The 17,706-nt window shown below is 37.7% G+C and overlaps 1 protein-coding gene across 1 annotated transcript in view; it reads left to right on the top strand.

Annotated features, from left to right (window-relative positions):
• Positions 1–17,081, top strand: part of Rasef (RAS and EF-hand domain containing) — a 71,283-nt gene extending 54,202 nt beyond the window's left edge. The window contains exons 15-17 of the mRNA XM_046459738.2: positions 2,001–2,120; positions 4,771–4,847; positions 13,853–17,081. Of these exons, the coding sequence (XP_046315694.1) occupies positions 2,001–2,120; positions 4,771–4,847; positions 13,853–13,958 (303 nt within the window). The 3' untranslated portion in view covers positions 13,959–17,081. The remainder of the gene's footprint in view (positions 1–2,000; positions 2,121–4,770; positions 4,848–13,852) is intronic.
• Positions 17,082–17,706: the final 625 nt, after the last annotated feature.

Below are 17,706 nucleotides of genomic sequence, written 5' to 3'. Positions count from 1 at the left end.
TACTTCGATTGAAAGCTGCTAGATTACAAAATCTTATTAACAGAATCATGGATAAAATGAAATTTTAACTTTTTACTTACCTGTTTTGAATAATTTACTGATTGAATGTTTAGGTCAAAGCTGAATGGAGAAAGATACTTGCGATGTGAGATCTGATCCTGACTTTCACATATTAGAAAAAAAGAATTTTTGTTTTTAGTTTCTTCCTCCTCTTTGTTCTGTGTTTGGGGGATGTATCTAATGGTAAAAGTAAGAGCCTTGTCCTATGAAGCCTGTATTTTAGTGGGGGAGTCAGATAACAAGCAACAACCATAAGGAAATAAAAGAGATAGTCTGATAGTAAGTGATAAATGTTATAGAAACAAAAGGAGAAGCAGGCTGCAGTTTTTATTGTGTGGTCACGGCAGCTTCAGCTTCACCAAGAAGGTGATGTTTGGGTCAAGACTTGAAGGAGGTGCCATTTTTCACCTGTGTGACTCTGAGGAGTCATTTAGATGCTTAGCTTCATGGCTACTTAAGTGAATATTGATTAATGACTTCCTGTTGAATTCTGAGATTGCTAAAGAATACAATTCATGAGCACATGAAAGGGTGGAGCAGCTAGTTTTTGGAAGGACATTTTTCTTCCTTCTCCCCTTTGCTTTCACAGTATTCTGATGCCTTCAATCAGAGAAAAATTATCTGAAGAGTAAGGGAATCAAATACAATTTCACTTTAAGGCTCTTGTCTTGATCCTGTATCAGGTATAGCACCAAACTAAATGAGTCTCCCGAGAGCTTTAGGCAGAGAGTAATTTCCACATATTTGTGTCAGGGCTGCCACTTTTTCTTGTTTAGGAGACAGACTCCTGTTTTTCTTGGCTAGTCAGGTTACTGTCTTTTGTTGTCATCATAGCTGCTGAGGTAGACTATGCTCTCAATAACCCTTTCAATTTATAGAGAAGGAAATTGAGGCAGAAGCTTGAGAATACTTGACTATTCTTACATAGCCCGTGAGTGACCAGGTGCTAGGAAGAGTAGGTGCTGAGTTAGCTCTGCACTCATACCTTAGGGTCAGTGTTGCTCTGAATGCTGGGAAGCTGTGGCATTTTTCATATGCTGATAAGCTCTAGCCTTAGGATCTATTACTTTGAATGTCCAGCAGTGGATTCTTATGAAAACTGTTGACCTTTAGGACTTTATATTTTGCTTTTATTGGAAACCAGAGAATGGTGAGTGGTGAACTTTTGAACCTCGCTTTTCCCATGACAGCTAAAGAATTACTTGTGTTTTGCACCTGTGATAATGAAGTTGACTAGGACTCATCATTGTTTGAAGTGAAAGCTGTAGAAAATTATGTCAGTGCCCAAGCCAAAAATAATTCTGTGGTCATGCTTCTTAAGTTTATATTGGTTTGTCATGCTCTGTGTGCTAGAAATGAGAAATTAGCAGATGCATGTTTCCTTTGCTGTAAAGCTGATTAATCCCAGTGCCTTTTACCCTTTTCATTAACCTAAGGATGCAGCATTGTATAATAGGGGGATTTGAGGTAACTTTGAACCTGGGTCCTAGGCCTAACATGTTCTTATTTGACCTCTCTGAATTTCACTTTTCTTACCAGTAAATGGCGGGGCGGGGTGGGGGGAGGGTAAGGCTAGCTGAGCTTAAAGATATTTTGAGATTTAAAGATACTATTTCAAGTATAACAAATAATTATTGTAATTGACAATCTAAGAGTTGTACAGTGATAATAAGTGTGCTCTTTATTCTACTGCAATGTGACTTAACATGACTTTGAATGCATTGAAAGCAGCTTGTATTCATGTAACATTTTTTTCAAGAAATTCTGAAAATATCATCTGACATACAACTGGACAGTGGCAGCCGCTACTGCTGTTACCAACAAACATCATTTGACATACAACTGGACAGTGGCAGCTGCTACTGCTGTTACTATTGTTACTGTTGTCATTGTATTTGTCCAATGTCTGATGTGTGCCCATTTTTCTTTCTTCTTGGTAGGATGCAACCCAAGAGGCTATTCCTATCATGTTGGTAGGAAACAAGGCTGATCTTCGTGACACTGCTGCTTCAGAGGGTCAAAAATGTGTGCCTGGGTATTTTGGAGAAAAACTGGCCATGGTAAGAGTGAGGGTGGGTCCAAATTGAAAAAGAATCAAGGGGTTCAGTAGCGTTGGGGTCAGTGGCCTTTCACTTTTGTCTACCTTCGCTCACGAGGTTCTTTGGTAAACCTCCACCCTGTTTGATGGGGTGATGGACTGTCCTTACACAGTGGAACTCCCAGAACCCTACCTTCCTTGCACAAATGTAAGTAATGATGGCAAGGAGCAAATCCCTGGTGGAAGGAAAACAGTCACAGAATCCTTTTCCTCCATTGAGTATCGTTGACAGAGAGCCAAAACAATCTTGCTGTCTTTCTTCCTTTGCCCTCTCACCCAGTTCCTGGAATCCTTCTCTAGTCCCGGAATCTAAGTAAGGGAGAAAGAATGAGTGTTCTATTTTGAAATGATGGGTTTGGTTCCAGAGGGTGACCATGCCAAGGAGCAGAAGATACAGCAGCATTTGACCTAGTGGGAAGAGAATCAGAGGGCTGTTGCTTTTTTTTTTTCCCTCAAAGATTTGTGCTTAGTTGGAATAGTCTCACATTATTTTTGGATATGCATTTGTATAGAGGAGTAAGTTCATTCCTGTGCTGAATATTAACATGGGAAAAGTTCCTCCCTGTTACCATGGCTGTGTCAGAATGCTGCATAGCCTTCTCATCACTTGTCTAACCCATACAAGAAATCAGCTGCACCTGGGGTCAAGTAAGTTCACACCGTGACAGTCTGGTGGGATGTTAGTATTGCTATCTGTTCTCAGAACCAGGAAAGGACTACTCGGTAGCATATGAATGTGAGCTTTAAAAAGAAGTTTTATTTTAGCTTGGATTGTGGCTCAGCAGTAGAGCACTCGCCTAGCACGTGCAGAGCACTGGGTTCGATCCTCAGCACCACATAAAAATAAAATAAACGTATTGTGCCCAACCACAACTAAAACAAAATATTTAAAAAATATATTTTTCTAGTTTAGGTTAGAAAATCTTGTTTGAAACCTCAGAACTGAAAACCAGTTGTAATAAACATCAAAAAGTAGATAAGGAAATGCAGAAGCAATTGATTAAGGCACCTGCTTAATTGTATCCACTGTGAAACAAAAATCAAAGAGGAGATTAGAGGACAGAGCAACATGTTTCTCCTGGTGTCGTTTATTGTCTGGGAAAGGTATACATGGAGCCTCCATAGTCCATGGGCCAGAAGCTCTTCCACACAACCCTTTGAAATCTAGTAATTCTTATCTGCCTGGTAATTTTATTCTTCACCAAATTTCTTCTTTTTTAAATTTTTTTAAAAAGTTTTAGTTGTAGCTGGACACAATCCTTTTATTTATTTTTATGTGGTGCTGAGGATTGGACCCAGGGCCCCACATGCGCTAGGCAAGCACTCTACCTTTGAGCCACAACCCCAGCCCCTCTTCACCAGATTTCTAAAGTTTTCTTCTTCAAGCATCTTCTGCCTTCCACCATCCTGTATCCTCAAAGACAGTCTCTGTTTCACCTTATAACATCCTGGGTGTTAAAGTCAATATCAGTACTGTTTCTACTTGACATACATTCACTTTATGATGTGTAGATTTTTTTTATGGACTTGGAGGCTCCTAGATATAGGTCCCATTGTGGAATTTGTTCCCTTTCTCAACCTCTTCTCTCTCTCTCCCTGCATCAGAGCAACCATCAAATTCTCCCCTTATCCCACACAGGAATATTTAACCCACATTCAGACCTATAGCCTATCTAGTTCTCCTTTATTAAGAGAAAAATATCTCCAGCTTGTTAGACAAAGAAATAACTCTCTTTGGTGGCAGATGCTATGTTATTTGGTGGCAAATGCTATGCAGAAAAAATAGTGAGTGTTGTGAGGTTTTATGATATGAAGACCTTGTATAGACTTTCCGGGTTTAGAAACAGCTTAATCTTAACTTCGATAAGGGAATGTTACCTAAAAATCCAAAAAGTAGGTAGGACTCTGGTGAAGGCATAGTGGAGGGAAAGGTAGCCTTAGGTCCTGGGGTCAGTGCAAATTTGGGGAACTGGAAATATTTAGGGAAAGCCAGGGTAACTGGAACTTTGTAAGTATGGTGATAGGGTAGAAAGCAAAGCTGGGAGATTGGCAGGCACTTGTTGGCCATGGGAAAGCATTTGAACATTGCTTGAAGAGGAATGGGAGGCATTGGAAGGTTTGAGCAATCATACCTAATGCTGGGAGGTTAATTAAGAGAGAACTAAAAAATGTCCACTGGTTTTAGCAACAAGGAGACTGCTGGATCCTCAGAGGAAACGATGATAGTGTGAAGCTGGCCAAAAGCAAACCTGCTTTTGATGAACACGTAATTCCTGTGTGGTTACCTTAAGCTATCATTTTTATTTCCCTCAGATTGATAGAGAACATTTGGTAGCATGTGTATAATAAGAATTGGAAGTAAAAAAAAAATCTTAAAACAAATATATTGTATTTTTCAATGCAAGATAAAAATCCTCTGAAAAGTGAACTGTTCCTGGAATAACTATGCTCAGACTTGTTCCTTGTTTTAAGTACTGAAACTCTGAATTCAATTTCTTAGCTAATAGTTACTCTGCATGCTTGATAGAAAACATATTTTATCTATTTTAATAAAAAATTTCAGGAAACCCAATTAAAGGCTTCATTTAATTGTGTAATCTTCTTTTCTACAGAACTATGGGGCGTTATTTTGTGAAACAAGTGCCAAAGATGGTTCCAATATAGTGGAAGCTGTTCTCCATCTTGCTCGGTAAAGTTTCACCTTATGCTTGGAAAACTGGATGTAGGACTGAATTTTCACTTAGTTAATGTTTATGTCAGATTTCTTGACCATAACATACAGTTAGAGTATCCTTTGCAAAACACTGTCCTATTTTTCAGACATGATAGGAGAAGAGAATACACACTGATGTTATAAGAACTGATAATGCCTCTGGTTCACTGTGAAGTTGGGCAAAATATTCTTATAGGTACATCTGAGGTGTTGTTGACATTCTGCAAAATGTTATCATATAGCTAATAATGGACTTGTAAGAATCATCTCCAGGAACCAGATTTTAAATACAAGAGACTATTGCCAATATAACTATGTATTGTGGCATTTTACTGGGTAAAAAGGTGGAGGAAACAACAAACAGAGCAAATTGTCTATCATGCCAGTTAGAATCACTTTGCCAAAATTATTACCTAGGTAATTATTTAGTTAAGGCAATGGTGTTGATAATAAATAATATTTTAGGATGTGTACTAGAATGAAAACCACATCATTAAGGATGTATATAAATATGCCTGCACTTTAGTTCTGGATGTATCCCTAGGAAATAACATTTTTTTGGCTAAATTTATCTCTGTGGCTTAGTTTTTCTGCCACAGATGTTTATTAGCCTAAAGGGATATGTACCCCACCCCAAAAAGGGAAAAGAATAAAGATATCAGAAAAGAAAACCAGGACAGTGATATCTAGTTGTAGACAAAGCAAAAACAAAATTTTAGGCATATAATTCTTTTCCTGATGATTTGTGAGATTTTGTGATAATTGACCTCTTCCACTAGTAAACATTGACAGTTAAATACTTTGCATTATTTTCTATGCTACTTTTCAATTAATGACTTGGTATTCAGAGTGCCTAATTAACTGGAGTTCTGTTAGTAGAGTGCTTGGGCTAGGACCTTGAGCTTAGTGGCTTGCCCTCACCTGAGAGAACAAGGAAACAAGTCAAGGACCTCTGGCAACCTGCATAGCATTAGCGTGTGACAGGGCTTGGCAGACACCCTGAACTCACACTCAAAGAGTCTTTTCATCTAACATCAGTTCAAGAGAAATTATCCCCCCACCCCACATCACTAGAAATTATCTTTATTTAAAGCACAAACCGTGCGAACTTTGAATGTAAACTAAAACAGGTAGGAAAAAGGCTAATATCTAAACATGTATATAGATTCAGTTGAAGTACATTGTTTTTGTTTTTGTTTTGGACCAGGGATTGAACTCAGGGGCACTCAACCATTCAGCCACATCCCCTGTCCTAGTTTGTATTTTTATTTAGAGACAGGGTCTCACTGAGTTGCTTTAGTGCCTCACTTTTGCTGAGGCTGGCTTTGAACTCCTGATCCTCCTGCCTCAGCCTCCTAAACGCTGCTGGGATTACAGGCGTTGCCATTGCTCCAGGCATATATATATATATATATATATATATATATATATATATATATATATATTTAGTAGGAGAATCCTGGACTGATATCATATTTTACACAAAAGAGCCATTCATTATCAGCTCAAATAATGAATTCCACATGCCTCTGGTACATAGGGAACACCAGCTGTTTTGGCCTACCAATCTACTTGTACTACAGGGAGAATTCATTGAAATATAGTGTTTGCCTTTTAGACAGAGTAATTGCTGAATTAATAAGTATTTTCACTTTTTCAAGTGCTTGTTTTGGTATTTCATGAATATGTGTCCAAGGATTTCTACACAGCAGGAAATGATGCACTTTTGGGTCCTGCTCCACCCACATCTGCCCCAGCAGCTACATAATCACCTCCAGGTCAGTCCTTGTGTAGGTTGAGCATCCCTAATCTGAAAATCTAAAATCCTAAATACTCTAAAAGCTGAAACTTTGGACACAGATGTTAATGGTCAAAACACTGAATTTTTGATCATTTCAGATTTGGGATATTTAGATTAGGGTTACTTAACTGGTAAAGTCTAACACTCTGGACCCAAGCATTTTGAATAAGAGATATTCAAGCTCTTTATGGTTATTGGCTGCTGCCTAGCATATTAGAGGATTGTGGAAGGAGAAAACTCAAAGTCCATTCTTAAATCTACCCTGAAGTAGCTAAGAAATCTTCGTCAAGTCCTAGAGTTACTTTAGGCATCTGGAATTAGCAAAATGAGGAAGGGGATGAATAAAATGACCTTTCCAATAGTAACAGACCATGATTTTTTATATAGTAGACTACACTCTACTGAATAAAATAATTAGTGTTTAATGCTCAATTGTCTCATGGGGCCATATTAAATTGAAATGCATACAAAATGCCCTGGTCACACCCAAAGTGTGGAATTGATTCTCTTTATTATATCATAAAGATGGGAGAGGCTGCAAACTGCAGGCTTCCTCCCCATCTGCTCATATGTGACCTGTTGGGTCAGTCGGTCATTGGCCCTGTTTATTGTGTAACTTAGACACCAGTTTGTGTTTATTTACTTAAAACAATTGGTGTACGAAGGCATTTTGATAACAAAGTTCTTCAACTGTGTAAGGTAAGGTCATAGTTATTTTTTAATCTTTAGACAATTAAAGAAATCAAACAAGCTTCTTGTGAGTCACTTATCATGGAAGTTTTCTTTTCATTGTTATTGCATTATGGCCTGGTTTGGTGGGCCTCTAGTATATTAGTGATGTATGAAATATAAAAAAAAAATTACAAATAGAGTAAATATGTGAAAGCTTTGATGTTTGCCATCCTCAGAGTTCCTTGTCAGAGTACTCAAGACTAAAGTAGAAATGTTATAGTCTTCACAGGTAGAATTATCATTTTTAAAAGTTTTCAACCTTTAAAAATTTGCATGTTATGTACAACACATAAGTTCTTGATTTAGATCTCGTGGGGTGATTCCAGCATCGTCCCTTCTTTACCATGTAATGTCATAAGTTGTGAAATAGTATCCTATTTGGTATGTGTTTGCACTGTCTGAAACATAGTTTGCTTTTGAAGAGAGGCCACATGTGTTTGATTAACAGCCTGGACTCTATCTGCTTTTTCTTGAAAAACTTCTGAATCCAAGGAAAAATTTCTCCTAGAAATACAATATTCTTACAGTGCCACTAGGTCCAACCATGGTCCTATTATAAGTAAATTTGCTAAAACTGGAACCACAGGCTTTAAACATTTTGTAGTAGAGCCAAGTTCAACAGGCATTCAGTTGAGCAACAGTATAAAATAGGAGAAAAACACGGAAAGCTCAGGCTTTATACAGATCAGCTCAAGAACTGAACTGCTCATACGTGGCCTGTTGGCTACATTGAGTCATTTAAAAGGCAATTGTTTTATTTTTCTGATTGGCACATAATAATTACATATGTTTTAAAATGTAGTCGTAAAGCAGGTGGCAGCTTTTGGTGAAGTCACTTAATTTTCCCAGGCATAAACCTGTTTTAGATGTTTCTGATCATATCTTTCTGATTTCCTTAATGTCGGCATGCCTGCAGTTTTGATGGATGAAAACAAAAACACAAAGACCAGGTGAAAGATGTGGGTGTACATTTTCCTTCCTTAATATTTGCTTTCAAGTTTAATAATGTAAGCATTATTATGAAAATTTAGTATGTGCTTAGCCCTCTACCAGGTTCAATAGGATATTAGTGGAATAAAAGGCAAGCCTTGTAGTTTGACATTAGAAGGAAAAATATAAATAAGATATAAATATATATAAAGCCAGGCAAGGCAGCCATATGGTTTGTAGCTGATAAGAGGCCATTGGGTCTCCCAGAGGGAGATATGCAAATTGTCCCATGAGGATACAGTGCTTATCCTGCCCATTTTGCAGATGAGGAAACATAGGAATTAGGATATTTAATCAGCCTGATCAAACGGACACAGCGAGGAGGTGGTGGAGTCAGGACTCTCCACTGCCACCCTGAATCACTGCTTGCCACTTCAACGTTGGTCACCTCAGAATTTCATTCTGCACTCACTACTTCCTCTTCCTCTTTCTCTCCTTCTCTCTCTCCAACTGATGTCTCCATGCCCCTGGCCTCTGAAACCCTTTCAAGTTGGTGACTTCCAGTTTCTGTTTTTTTACCCATTTCATTTTAAAATGCCATAAGCATGTCCTGAACCCTCAGCTGGAAGTTCCATAGGCATAATGACTCGGTGTCTAGCAATCACAGTGGACTAAGAGTCCTTTAAACTTGTTCTTCATCCTGGGTTCTCTTTCTGAAGAGTCTGCCAATATCATAATTAAAACCTAGTCACCCAGGCTCAATCTTGACTCCTTTCCTTTCTTTTCTTGCTTTATCACCTATCCCCAGTGGGTTCTAAGCCCTGGAGATTAATGACATTGGTGTAATTTCTGTTGAATTCCTGTATCTCTCTTTGTCTCTCCCTCTCTCTGCATTTCCAGGTGTTTATGCCTCAGATTTTCTTCAATATGAGTTCATTCTCTACTTGGTAATTAGTGTACTCTTTATAAATAAAAATCCAATTAATATTTACTCTTTAGTTTACAATCCCACATTAGTATACTACTTATAATATAAAGTCATATATAAATATAAAACAATATAAATATAAAGAGATGCTCATCATGTGACTGATAGGCCTTCATGACCTGATCTTACCTGCATTTCTAGTTGAATACCCTTTGCCCAAAGTGAATAGTACTGTTTGTAGACCAGCAAACTTTGTGTCCATTTTTGGCAAAGTTCTTTTATATCTCAACTTTTATACACTTGGCAAAGCGTTTGTATTTGGAAATTGCGTTAATTTCTTTTGTCTCTAATAAATTTCCACAGATGTAATAGCATAAATAATACACATTCTGAGAATTCGAGAGCACAGAAGTCTAGACTGTCTCTTGGGGAATTGGGGGTGGATTTGTGCATTCAGTTTCTTTTTCTGAGACTTTGTTTCCTCATCTGTGAGATAATACTCATGTCTCACCTGTCAGGGTGTGTATGGGTGTGGGTATATGTGCATGGTGTCTGCTAAATAAGAAAAATGTAAAAACATGTGTCATAGCGCTTTTTAGCTGGCCTACAGCAAGAATTACTTTCCATTTTTTTTTATTTGTTAATTTTTTCTGCTGATATATGTAGTTTTTGACTCATAAGTGACTTTTAAAGGTTAGTGTGTTAGTCATCTTTTTGTCACTGCGACAAAATAACCAACAATAACAATTTAAAGGAGGAAAAATATATTTGGATTCACAATTTCAGAGGTTTAGTCCATGATAGTCCATTGCTCTGGACCCAAAGTGAGGCAGAGCATAACTGTGGAAGAACATGGAAGAGCAACACTGTGCATCTTGTAGTGGCCAGAAAGCAAAGAGAAAAAGAGAAAGGGGCTGCAGGAAAGATCAATCATTCCAGGGCACATCCCCAGTGACCCACCTCCTCCAGCCATAGCCCACCTTCCCACAGTTACCATCCAGTTAGTCCATTTAGACTAGGATGGACTCATACAATAACATCTCTCACCATCCAGTAATTTCATATTTGAATATTCCTGTACTGACACAGGAGCTTTTTGGAGACACCTCCTATCTAAACCATAACATTCCATCCCTGGACCCCCAAAAGCTCTATCCACTTCACAATGCATAGTGTATTTAGTTCATCTCTATGTGTCCCCATAGTCTTACTAGTTCTAGCATTGCCCAAAATTCCAAGTCCAAAGTCTCATTTGAGACTCAGGGCAAACTCTTGGCTGTCAGCCCCATAAAAATCAAAAGCAAGATACCTATATCCAATATACAGTGGCAAAGAGTAACAGTCACATTTCAAAAGGAGGAATTGGGGCATGTAATGAAGGGATGGTACCCAAATAAGACTGACACCTAGGCTGGCAGACAGGCCCCAAAACTCCACATATTGCCTGTAGGACATGTGGTAGTAAGATGTGCTCTTCAAAGGGCTAGGGCAGCCCCACACATTTGTCTTGCTGATTGAAGTGCACATTGGTTCTCTCTTGGCTTGACTGTCTCCACAGCCAGCTTTTTTTGTGGTGGGGGGGCACAGACAGTTCATGTTACTGACATATTTTACTTCTTATTGTCTCTATTCCCGCTTTTGCTTCACCTTCACAGCTTTGGGCATTGCCCTCATAGTGTCAACTTTCTAGGACCCTCTGTGCAAATAGAGTTCCCTGCAAATAGGGTTCCCTGTGTTTTTTTTTTTTTCTCAAAGGAATTTTCCCTTCTTTATTCTTGAGTCTGCAATGGTGTAGTCTTACAAATTCTTGAGATACCCTCAAGCCATCTTTCCTATTGTCTCTTTTCAAAGTACTTAGCACATCTTTAGGAACTATAACCTTTATAACCTCTTTGGTTCCAGAGTTACATTCACTTTCCTGGCCAAATTGCAAATTTTGAAAATTCTTTAGCTCTGCTTTCTGTTCCTGATTCTCACAGTAAACCTGGCTGAAAGCTGCAGGAAGTTAAACCCATGCATGCCACTGCTTGAATGCTGTGCTGCCTTGAAATTTATTCAACCAGATTAGTTGGTCCACCACTTTTAAATTTAGCCTCACACAAACTCTTGGGACATAAACAAAATGCAGAAAATTTCTTTGCCAGGATGTAACACAAAGGGCTTCTAGTCCAGTTTCCAGTAGAGTCCCCATTCCCCTCTTTGACTTCATGGACACAGTCTTGACTATCTCCATTCCTATTGACATTGTGGTTTTCTGAGCTCACAGTAGGATTGCTCTTTACACTCTAAACATTTTAATGCCTTTCTAGTCTTCATTTCCAAACTTGGTGAAACTCCTCTTGCAAACAATTTCAAAAGGCTTCTGAATCACAGGGTCAGGTTGGTCACAGCAATAACCCCACTCTTGGTACCAATTAGTCAGCTTGTAGTTGCTGTGACCAAAATACTTGACAAGAGCAACTTAGAGGAGGGAGAGTTCATTTTGGTTGATGGTTTCAGAGAAATGTGTAGTTCATGGTGGACCAACTCCTTTTCTCCAGATTAGGCAGAACATCAGGGAAGGGGCAATGGAAGAGGGAGGCTGATCCATTCATGGCAGCCAGAAAAAAGAGAGAGAGAAAGAGGAAGGGGCTGCAGGAAAGATAAACCCTTCTAGGGCATGCCTCCATGGATCCACAACCTGTAACCATGCCCCACCTATAGTTTCCACTCAGTCATTCAAACTAGGATGGGTTGATTAAGGCATATCTCTCACAATCCAATCATTTCACTACCAAACACAGGTGTTTTGTGGGAACACTTGAATCCAAACCACAATAGAACATATCAGAACCTTCTGTAGTTGCATTGGCTAATTTGGTAGCCATTAGTTTCTTGAAATGTGGCTGATTCAAATTGAGTTTTCCTGTATGTATTATATATACTGAATTTGAAGAAAGTACAAAAAGTATAACATATTTCAGTTATATTATTATTGATCTCATGCTAAAAATATTTTTTCTATAGTGTTAATAAAATTACTAGTAATCTATTAATAAAAGTAATTTCCCCTATTTCTTTTTACATTTTTTAATATAACTACTAAAAAATTTGAAATGACATATGGACCACATTGTATGTTTATTTAAACAACCTTACTTTATTGAAAAGATTCCTAGTAGTTTCCATTGAACACTCCATAATAAACCATCCCCAAAGTTAGTCACCTTAAGCAAAAACTATTTTTTATTTCTTACAATCACCAGAGATTGCTGATCTTGGCTAGAAGATTCCTCTACTGCTATTCTTGGGTGTTTTATGTATTTGCAGAGAGATGGGTCTAGAGGCTGTAGCTTTGGCTGGATATCTGCAACCAGGGTGTTCCTCCTCGTGGCTTCTCTCCATGTAGCATCTCATTCCTCATGGCACTCTGGTAGCCTCTCTCCATTAAGGAATCTAGTACTTCTTAAATGGCAGCCCAAAGTGGCTGTAGTGACTGAGATTATTAACACCGGGGTTTGGAAGTACAGCGCATCATTTCCTTAATGTTCTATTGGTCAGAGTCACCAAGAGTCAGCCCTGACAGGAAGGTTGGGGTAGGCACAGCTCCACCTCTTCTTGGGGAGCACGAGGCATTGAATTCTTCATTTCTTCATATATAAAATGGCACACAATAAATTAATAGGTTTCTTTTGAAGAATAGGAAAGTGGACACCAGGAAGAATTTAGAAGTGTCTAGTGGCTCATGCAAACATTCAGAATTGCTATGCTTTTTTTCTAAATAGCCATTTGTTTGGCAGAATTATTGATGCCATCTTGAAGATAAGCAGTCACACTCATCTCACCCACAGAAATAGTTATTCATCTCATCTATAGTGGGATGCAGGGTCTTTATATTTTGTGGGAGTTACACGTGGAAGGACACTTCCCTAGGGAGCTTTCAGAAGATACTGGAAAGTATTACGTATTTTATCAGTGTTGCTTCTATTGAGAAACTTAGGAAAAAACAAAAGGAAGATATTTTTTTCCTGGATTTTAACTGTCCACTATTCAATGTCATTAAATAATGGTTCTAAAACTGCCATTGCTTTGTTTTGGTCAGCAAATCATTACTTGTGGATGGAAGCCACACTCCAGAGTGTTAAGGAGTGAACTGTCCATGTGGCAGATGATACAGCATTCTGAAATTTCAGGAAAGAGGAGAGGCAGGGTGTGTCTGTGTGTATCCTGGTGCTCAGAATACTGGCACTGTGTGGTTTGAATTCCACTTCTCCATTTTTGTGACTTAAGAGAAAATTCTTTTTTTTAATTGATACATTATCATTAAATAGTGGACTTCATTATGCCATGTTTATACTTGCACATAACATAATTTGATCAATCCTAAGATAAGTTTCTTAACCTCTTTCTACCTTCATTTCTTCATATATAAAGTGGGGCACAATAAATTAATAGGTTTCTTTGAAGAATAGGTAAGTGGACACTAGGAAGAATTTAGAAGTGTCTAGTGACTCATGCAAACATTCAGAATTGCTATGCTTTTTTTCTACAGAGCCATTTGTGTGGCTAAGTTTGTACCTCAGTAACCCTCTCCCCCTTGCCTATACCTAGGGAAGTAAAAAAAAGGACTGATGAGGATGACAGCAAATCTATCACCAATCTGGCCGGGACCAATTCCAAAAAGTCAACACAGATGAAGAACTGCTGCAATGGTTAAACTCCGACATCCTCAACTGATGTACACTTCATTTCCAGAGTACTGAATTTTGTGACCAGTTTGGTTTCTATTAAGGTGATTCACCCTACTAGCACTGTCCTACAGAGAGTTAACAGCATGGGCTATCTGAACTGTCTCTTGGGTCTCCCTGGAATCTCGGCTCTTCTTTGCTGTATCTACATGAACAATTTGGGCCCTTTGGTCATTACAGAGTCTTAAAAGATAACACTTAAATGTTTTCAATTTGGTATTAAAAAAAAGATCACATGCTTAAATCCAAGCTACAGAAGAAACTCACATTACTAGATTGATGAGGTAGTTGACTTTGTAGTTAACCTATGACAATGTTTATTGAATATATTTGATGCTAGACAGTAGTATGAGCAAGTTCTTATCCTAGCTTCCCTGCTAACTAGCTTTGTGATCTTGGGCATGTCACCAGCACCTTAGATCTGTATGTGTCCTCTGTAAAAGCAGCAGCTGGCCTCCAAAGCCTTGTAGTACCTCTCAGATGCTGTAGCACTGTAAGCAGCAGGAAGGCGAACACGATGACCTACAGTTAATAAGGGCTCTGGTTGTTTCTACTTTCTAAATACTGAAATATTGATTTTCTTACTTCTGAAATGAGAACAGAATTTAAAAATGAGAAAAAATGTTTCCATTTTAGGCTTCAGTGGAAACAGAGATATCTATTTTTTATATATAAAAAATGTTTGAAAAAAACTTGTATATAGAAAGAACTATACTTTGTAATCTTTAGAAGAGTGACAAAGTCCACAGTTTGAATTCAGTATGAAAAATTTTAATGAAAACATGTAAAGCCACATACTACTGAAAGTACAGAGCCCAGAAAAGCTGTCCCTCTTCATTTAAAATGTACACCAGCCAGTGGTTACCAGAGACTGAGGAAAGGAGAACTGGGAGTGACTGCTAATGGGTATGGGGTTTCTTTCAAGAGTGAAATCGAATTAAAATTGTAGTAATTGTTGCACAACTTATTGAATATACTAAAACCACTGAATTTTATACTGTGAATGAATTGATTTTGTGGTATTTGAATTTTATCTCATTAAATTATATGAACACTTACAATGATTTAATGTTTTACCAAATGAAAATATTCATGCTATTTCAAACCTTCCCATGGTTTAGGATATAATCTGCAATATAATACAAATCCCCTAACTCCCTACTTTCAAGCATTAACTTTCTTAAGTAATGAAGAATAAAAGAAGCAGTATGCGTGGTTTGGGGGGAAAAAATCTATAAAAGAGGAATTGCCATAGAGAATGGTGAGCTGAAGTCCTTTGTTTAATATAACATCTGACTCTTCCTCACCAATGACCTGTTCAGTCTTGCTCTCCTTCCAGAATCTGTGGGGTCTCCAGGCTTCCCTACTGAAACATCTCTAAGAGCCAAGGGAAGCAATATCAGGCCCAAGTGTGGGCCTGGCTTTTAATGATGTGAGCCAATTAAGTTGCTCCCAGCAAGAGATTTGAACTTATCTTAGTGCCTCTAGATCCAGGCTTCAAGTATCTTGTTGAAAAACCTAAATAATAGCTGTTATTTATTGTATATTAAAAACATTTATTTTTGTTAAGTTAAAATAATTATATGTATCAATCATTTTCCTGTTTATGATTTTTTTTTATGGTCAAACTTTAAATTCCTTAATCTGTGGGGGGGTTTTTGTTTTGTTTTGTTTTTGTTTTTTAAGCTCTTAAAGCTTGCCAAAACATTTCAAGGCTTTTTGTATTTTTGCTGGGAAGTTGAATCCTCAGTAACTCTACCATGAATTCATGTTTTAACACTTTATGGTTTTCGGTCCCAGAGAAAGATTCCATTTCTGACTATAGTGCCTTGGTTGTGGGGAATTGTCAAAACAAATGGGGGTGGGGAGGCGGGATGAGTGGTTGTTATTTTTGCTGCCCATGGTATGGTGAAATGAAAGTTTTATGGTTGCTGTGCCTCAGTGGTGTCTATAGACCCCAATGAGGTTGGTTGGACATGTGTTGATAAATAAGGCACTCATTTGAGTTTTATTGTTCAATGCTGTTAGTATACATGTTATTGTATTACATTTATTTATTTCCTTCAAAGTGTCTCTTTTTATTTGTCTTACAACATTATTCCTGTAAATAAGAATGTACCTTTAATATAGAAGTCTTATCTTGATCATTGCCTCTGGATCATGCTGCCAGCACACCCAAATTGATTAGGAGATTACTTAGGAGACTTTGAGGGGCAAACCAGTCATCTTCAACTATCAGAGCACTACAAATGTTTAGGCAGTGTAATCCAAATAATAGACTTTTATCTCTGGTTAGCAATGTTGTTTAAAGAAAGCTACTTTAAAAAGAAAGATTCCTTGCTGGTGATCATCATTGTTTACCCAAATTTTTGTTTTGTGAAGTTGTTCTCCAATTTATGGTATATTTTCAACAAAGACAAGAATATTTAATGTTTTTAACTTAGACTTAATTTGGTAGGTTTTAATATTCCTATGGATGTAACTTATCTTGTCTCTGTTTCTCCTTTGAGAGATTTTAAAAGCATAATCATACTATACTCCTTTTTTATATACACTGACACATTGGATAATATTTTAATTTCATTATGGAAAATAATGTTGGATAAGGAGGCATTTTTCACTGCTAAATTTAAGCCCTGTACATTTCCATAATTTATTTTTTCCACTTGCTGTTTTATATGATGTATGTGACATTTGATTATTTAATACTATATGTGATTTGCATAAATCCAAGCCACACAACCCTCCTGCTGAAGATAAAATTGAGGTTAAAGATAAAGACTTATTTTCATATTTATACAGTGATTGGCTTCAGAGTGATGGTTTTTATGGGCTTTTATTGTATGTGTGTGTAAGAAATTTCATATGTATATATTAAGTAGGCCTCTGAGAATTGAATAATTGTTTTATGATTTTGATTTATATGGTTTACATTTTCATGGTTTGGGCCATATTTCGTTTATACTGTTTATTTCTCTTCAAGCCATTAATAATTATACCATAAAGTATAATTTTATAGCAATGCAAATATCTAAGGAACTACAAATATTTTGTGCCTTGTAAATTCAATAAAGTGTGCTTCTTTTGACCTATTGGCTGCTTCCTTCAGCTTTACTGCAGATACTCTTGAAGCCGTTTTTAATTGTAAGATGTGTCTGCATGAGGCTGTACCTGTACAACCCATCTGTTCTGGCTATGTCAAGCCTGGCTGGTTGGAGAACAGAATGACTGCCCAGTATTTGGTGCTGTGACATAGCCCTGACATCTTGACCAACAGGGCAGCAGGTAGACCAGTGTAGGGCAAGGCAGTCAGGAGTAGTGAGGCTTTTGTAGAACTATTTCAGAATATGCTCTGGCATCCTCATGACCTTTGAGGGCTCAGTCCTTTTGTCTGACACTCACTTTCTCTCTCTGCCTAGCTAAATCCTCCAGGAAGGTTTTTCTGGACCCCCAAAACTAAAATGAGGCTGTTTGTTCTCACTTCTTAATGTCCTTATTGACCTTACATTTATTTAAGTAAGACTTATGATCCCTGTTCTTAGCCATTTTGCTGTTACCACTATTCAGTGGGCACAGTGCTTAGAACTTTAATAGTACCAATTATTGAATAGATTATGTGTTAATCAGCTTCCCATTACTGTAAAAAAGTGCCTGAGATAGTCAGCTTTAAAAAAGGAAAGGTTTATTTTGATTCATGGTTTCAGAGTCCATGGTTGG

Source organism: Marmota monax, unplaced genomic scaffold (genome assembly GCF_021218885.2).
Source record: "Marmota monax isolate L192 unplaced genomic scaffold, Marmota_monax_Labrador192_F-V1.1 WCK01_AAM20220418_F8-fsc00502, whole genome shotgun sequence".
Taxonomy (NCBI): Eukaryota; Metazoa; Chordata; class Mammalia; order Rodentia; family Sciuridae; genus Marmota; species Marmota monax.
This window is presented reverse-complemented; position numbering and strand designations above follow the sequence as displayed.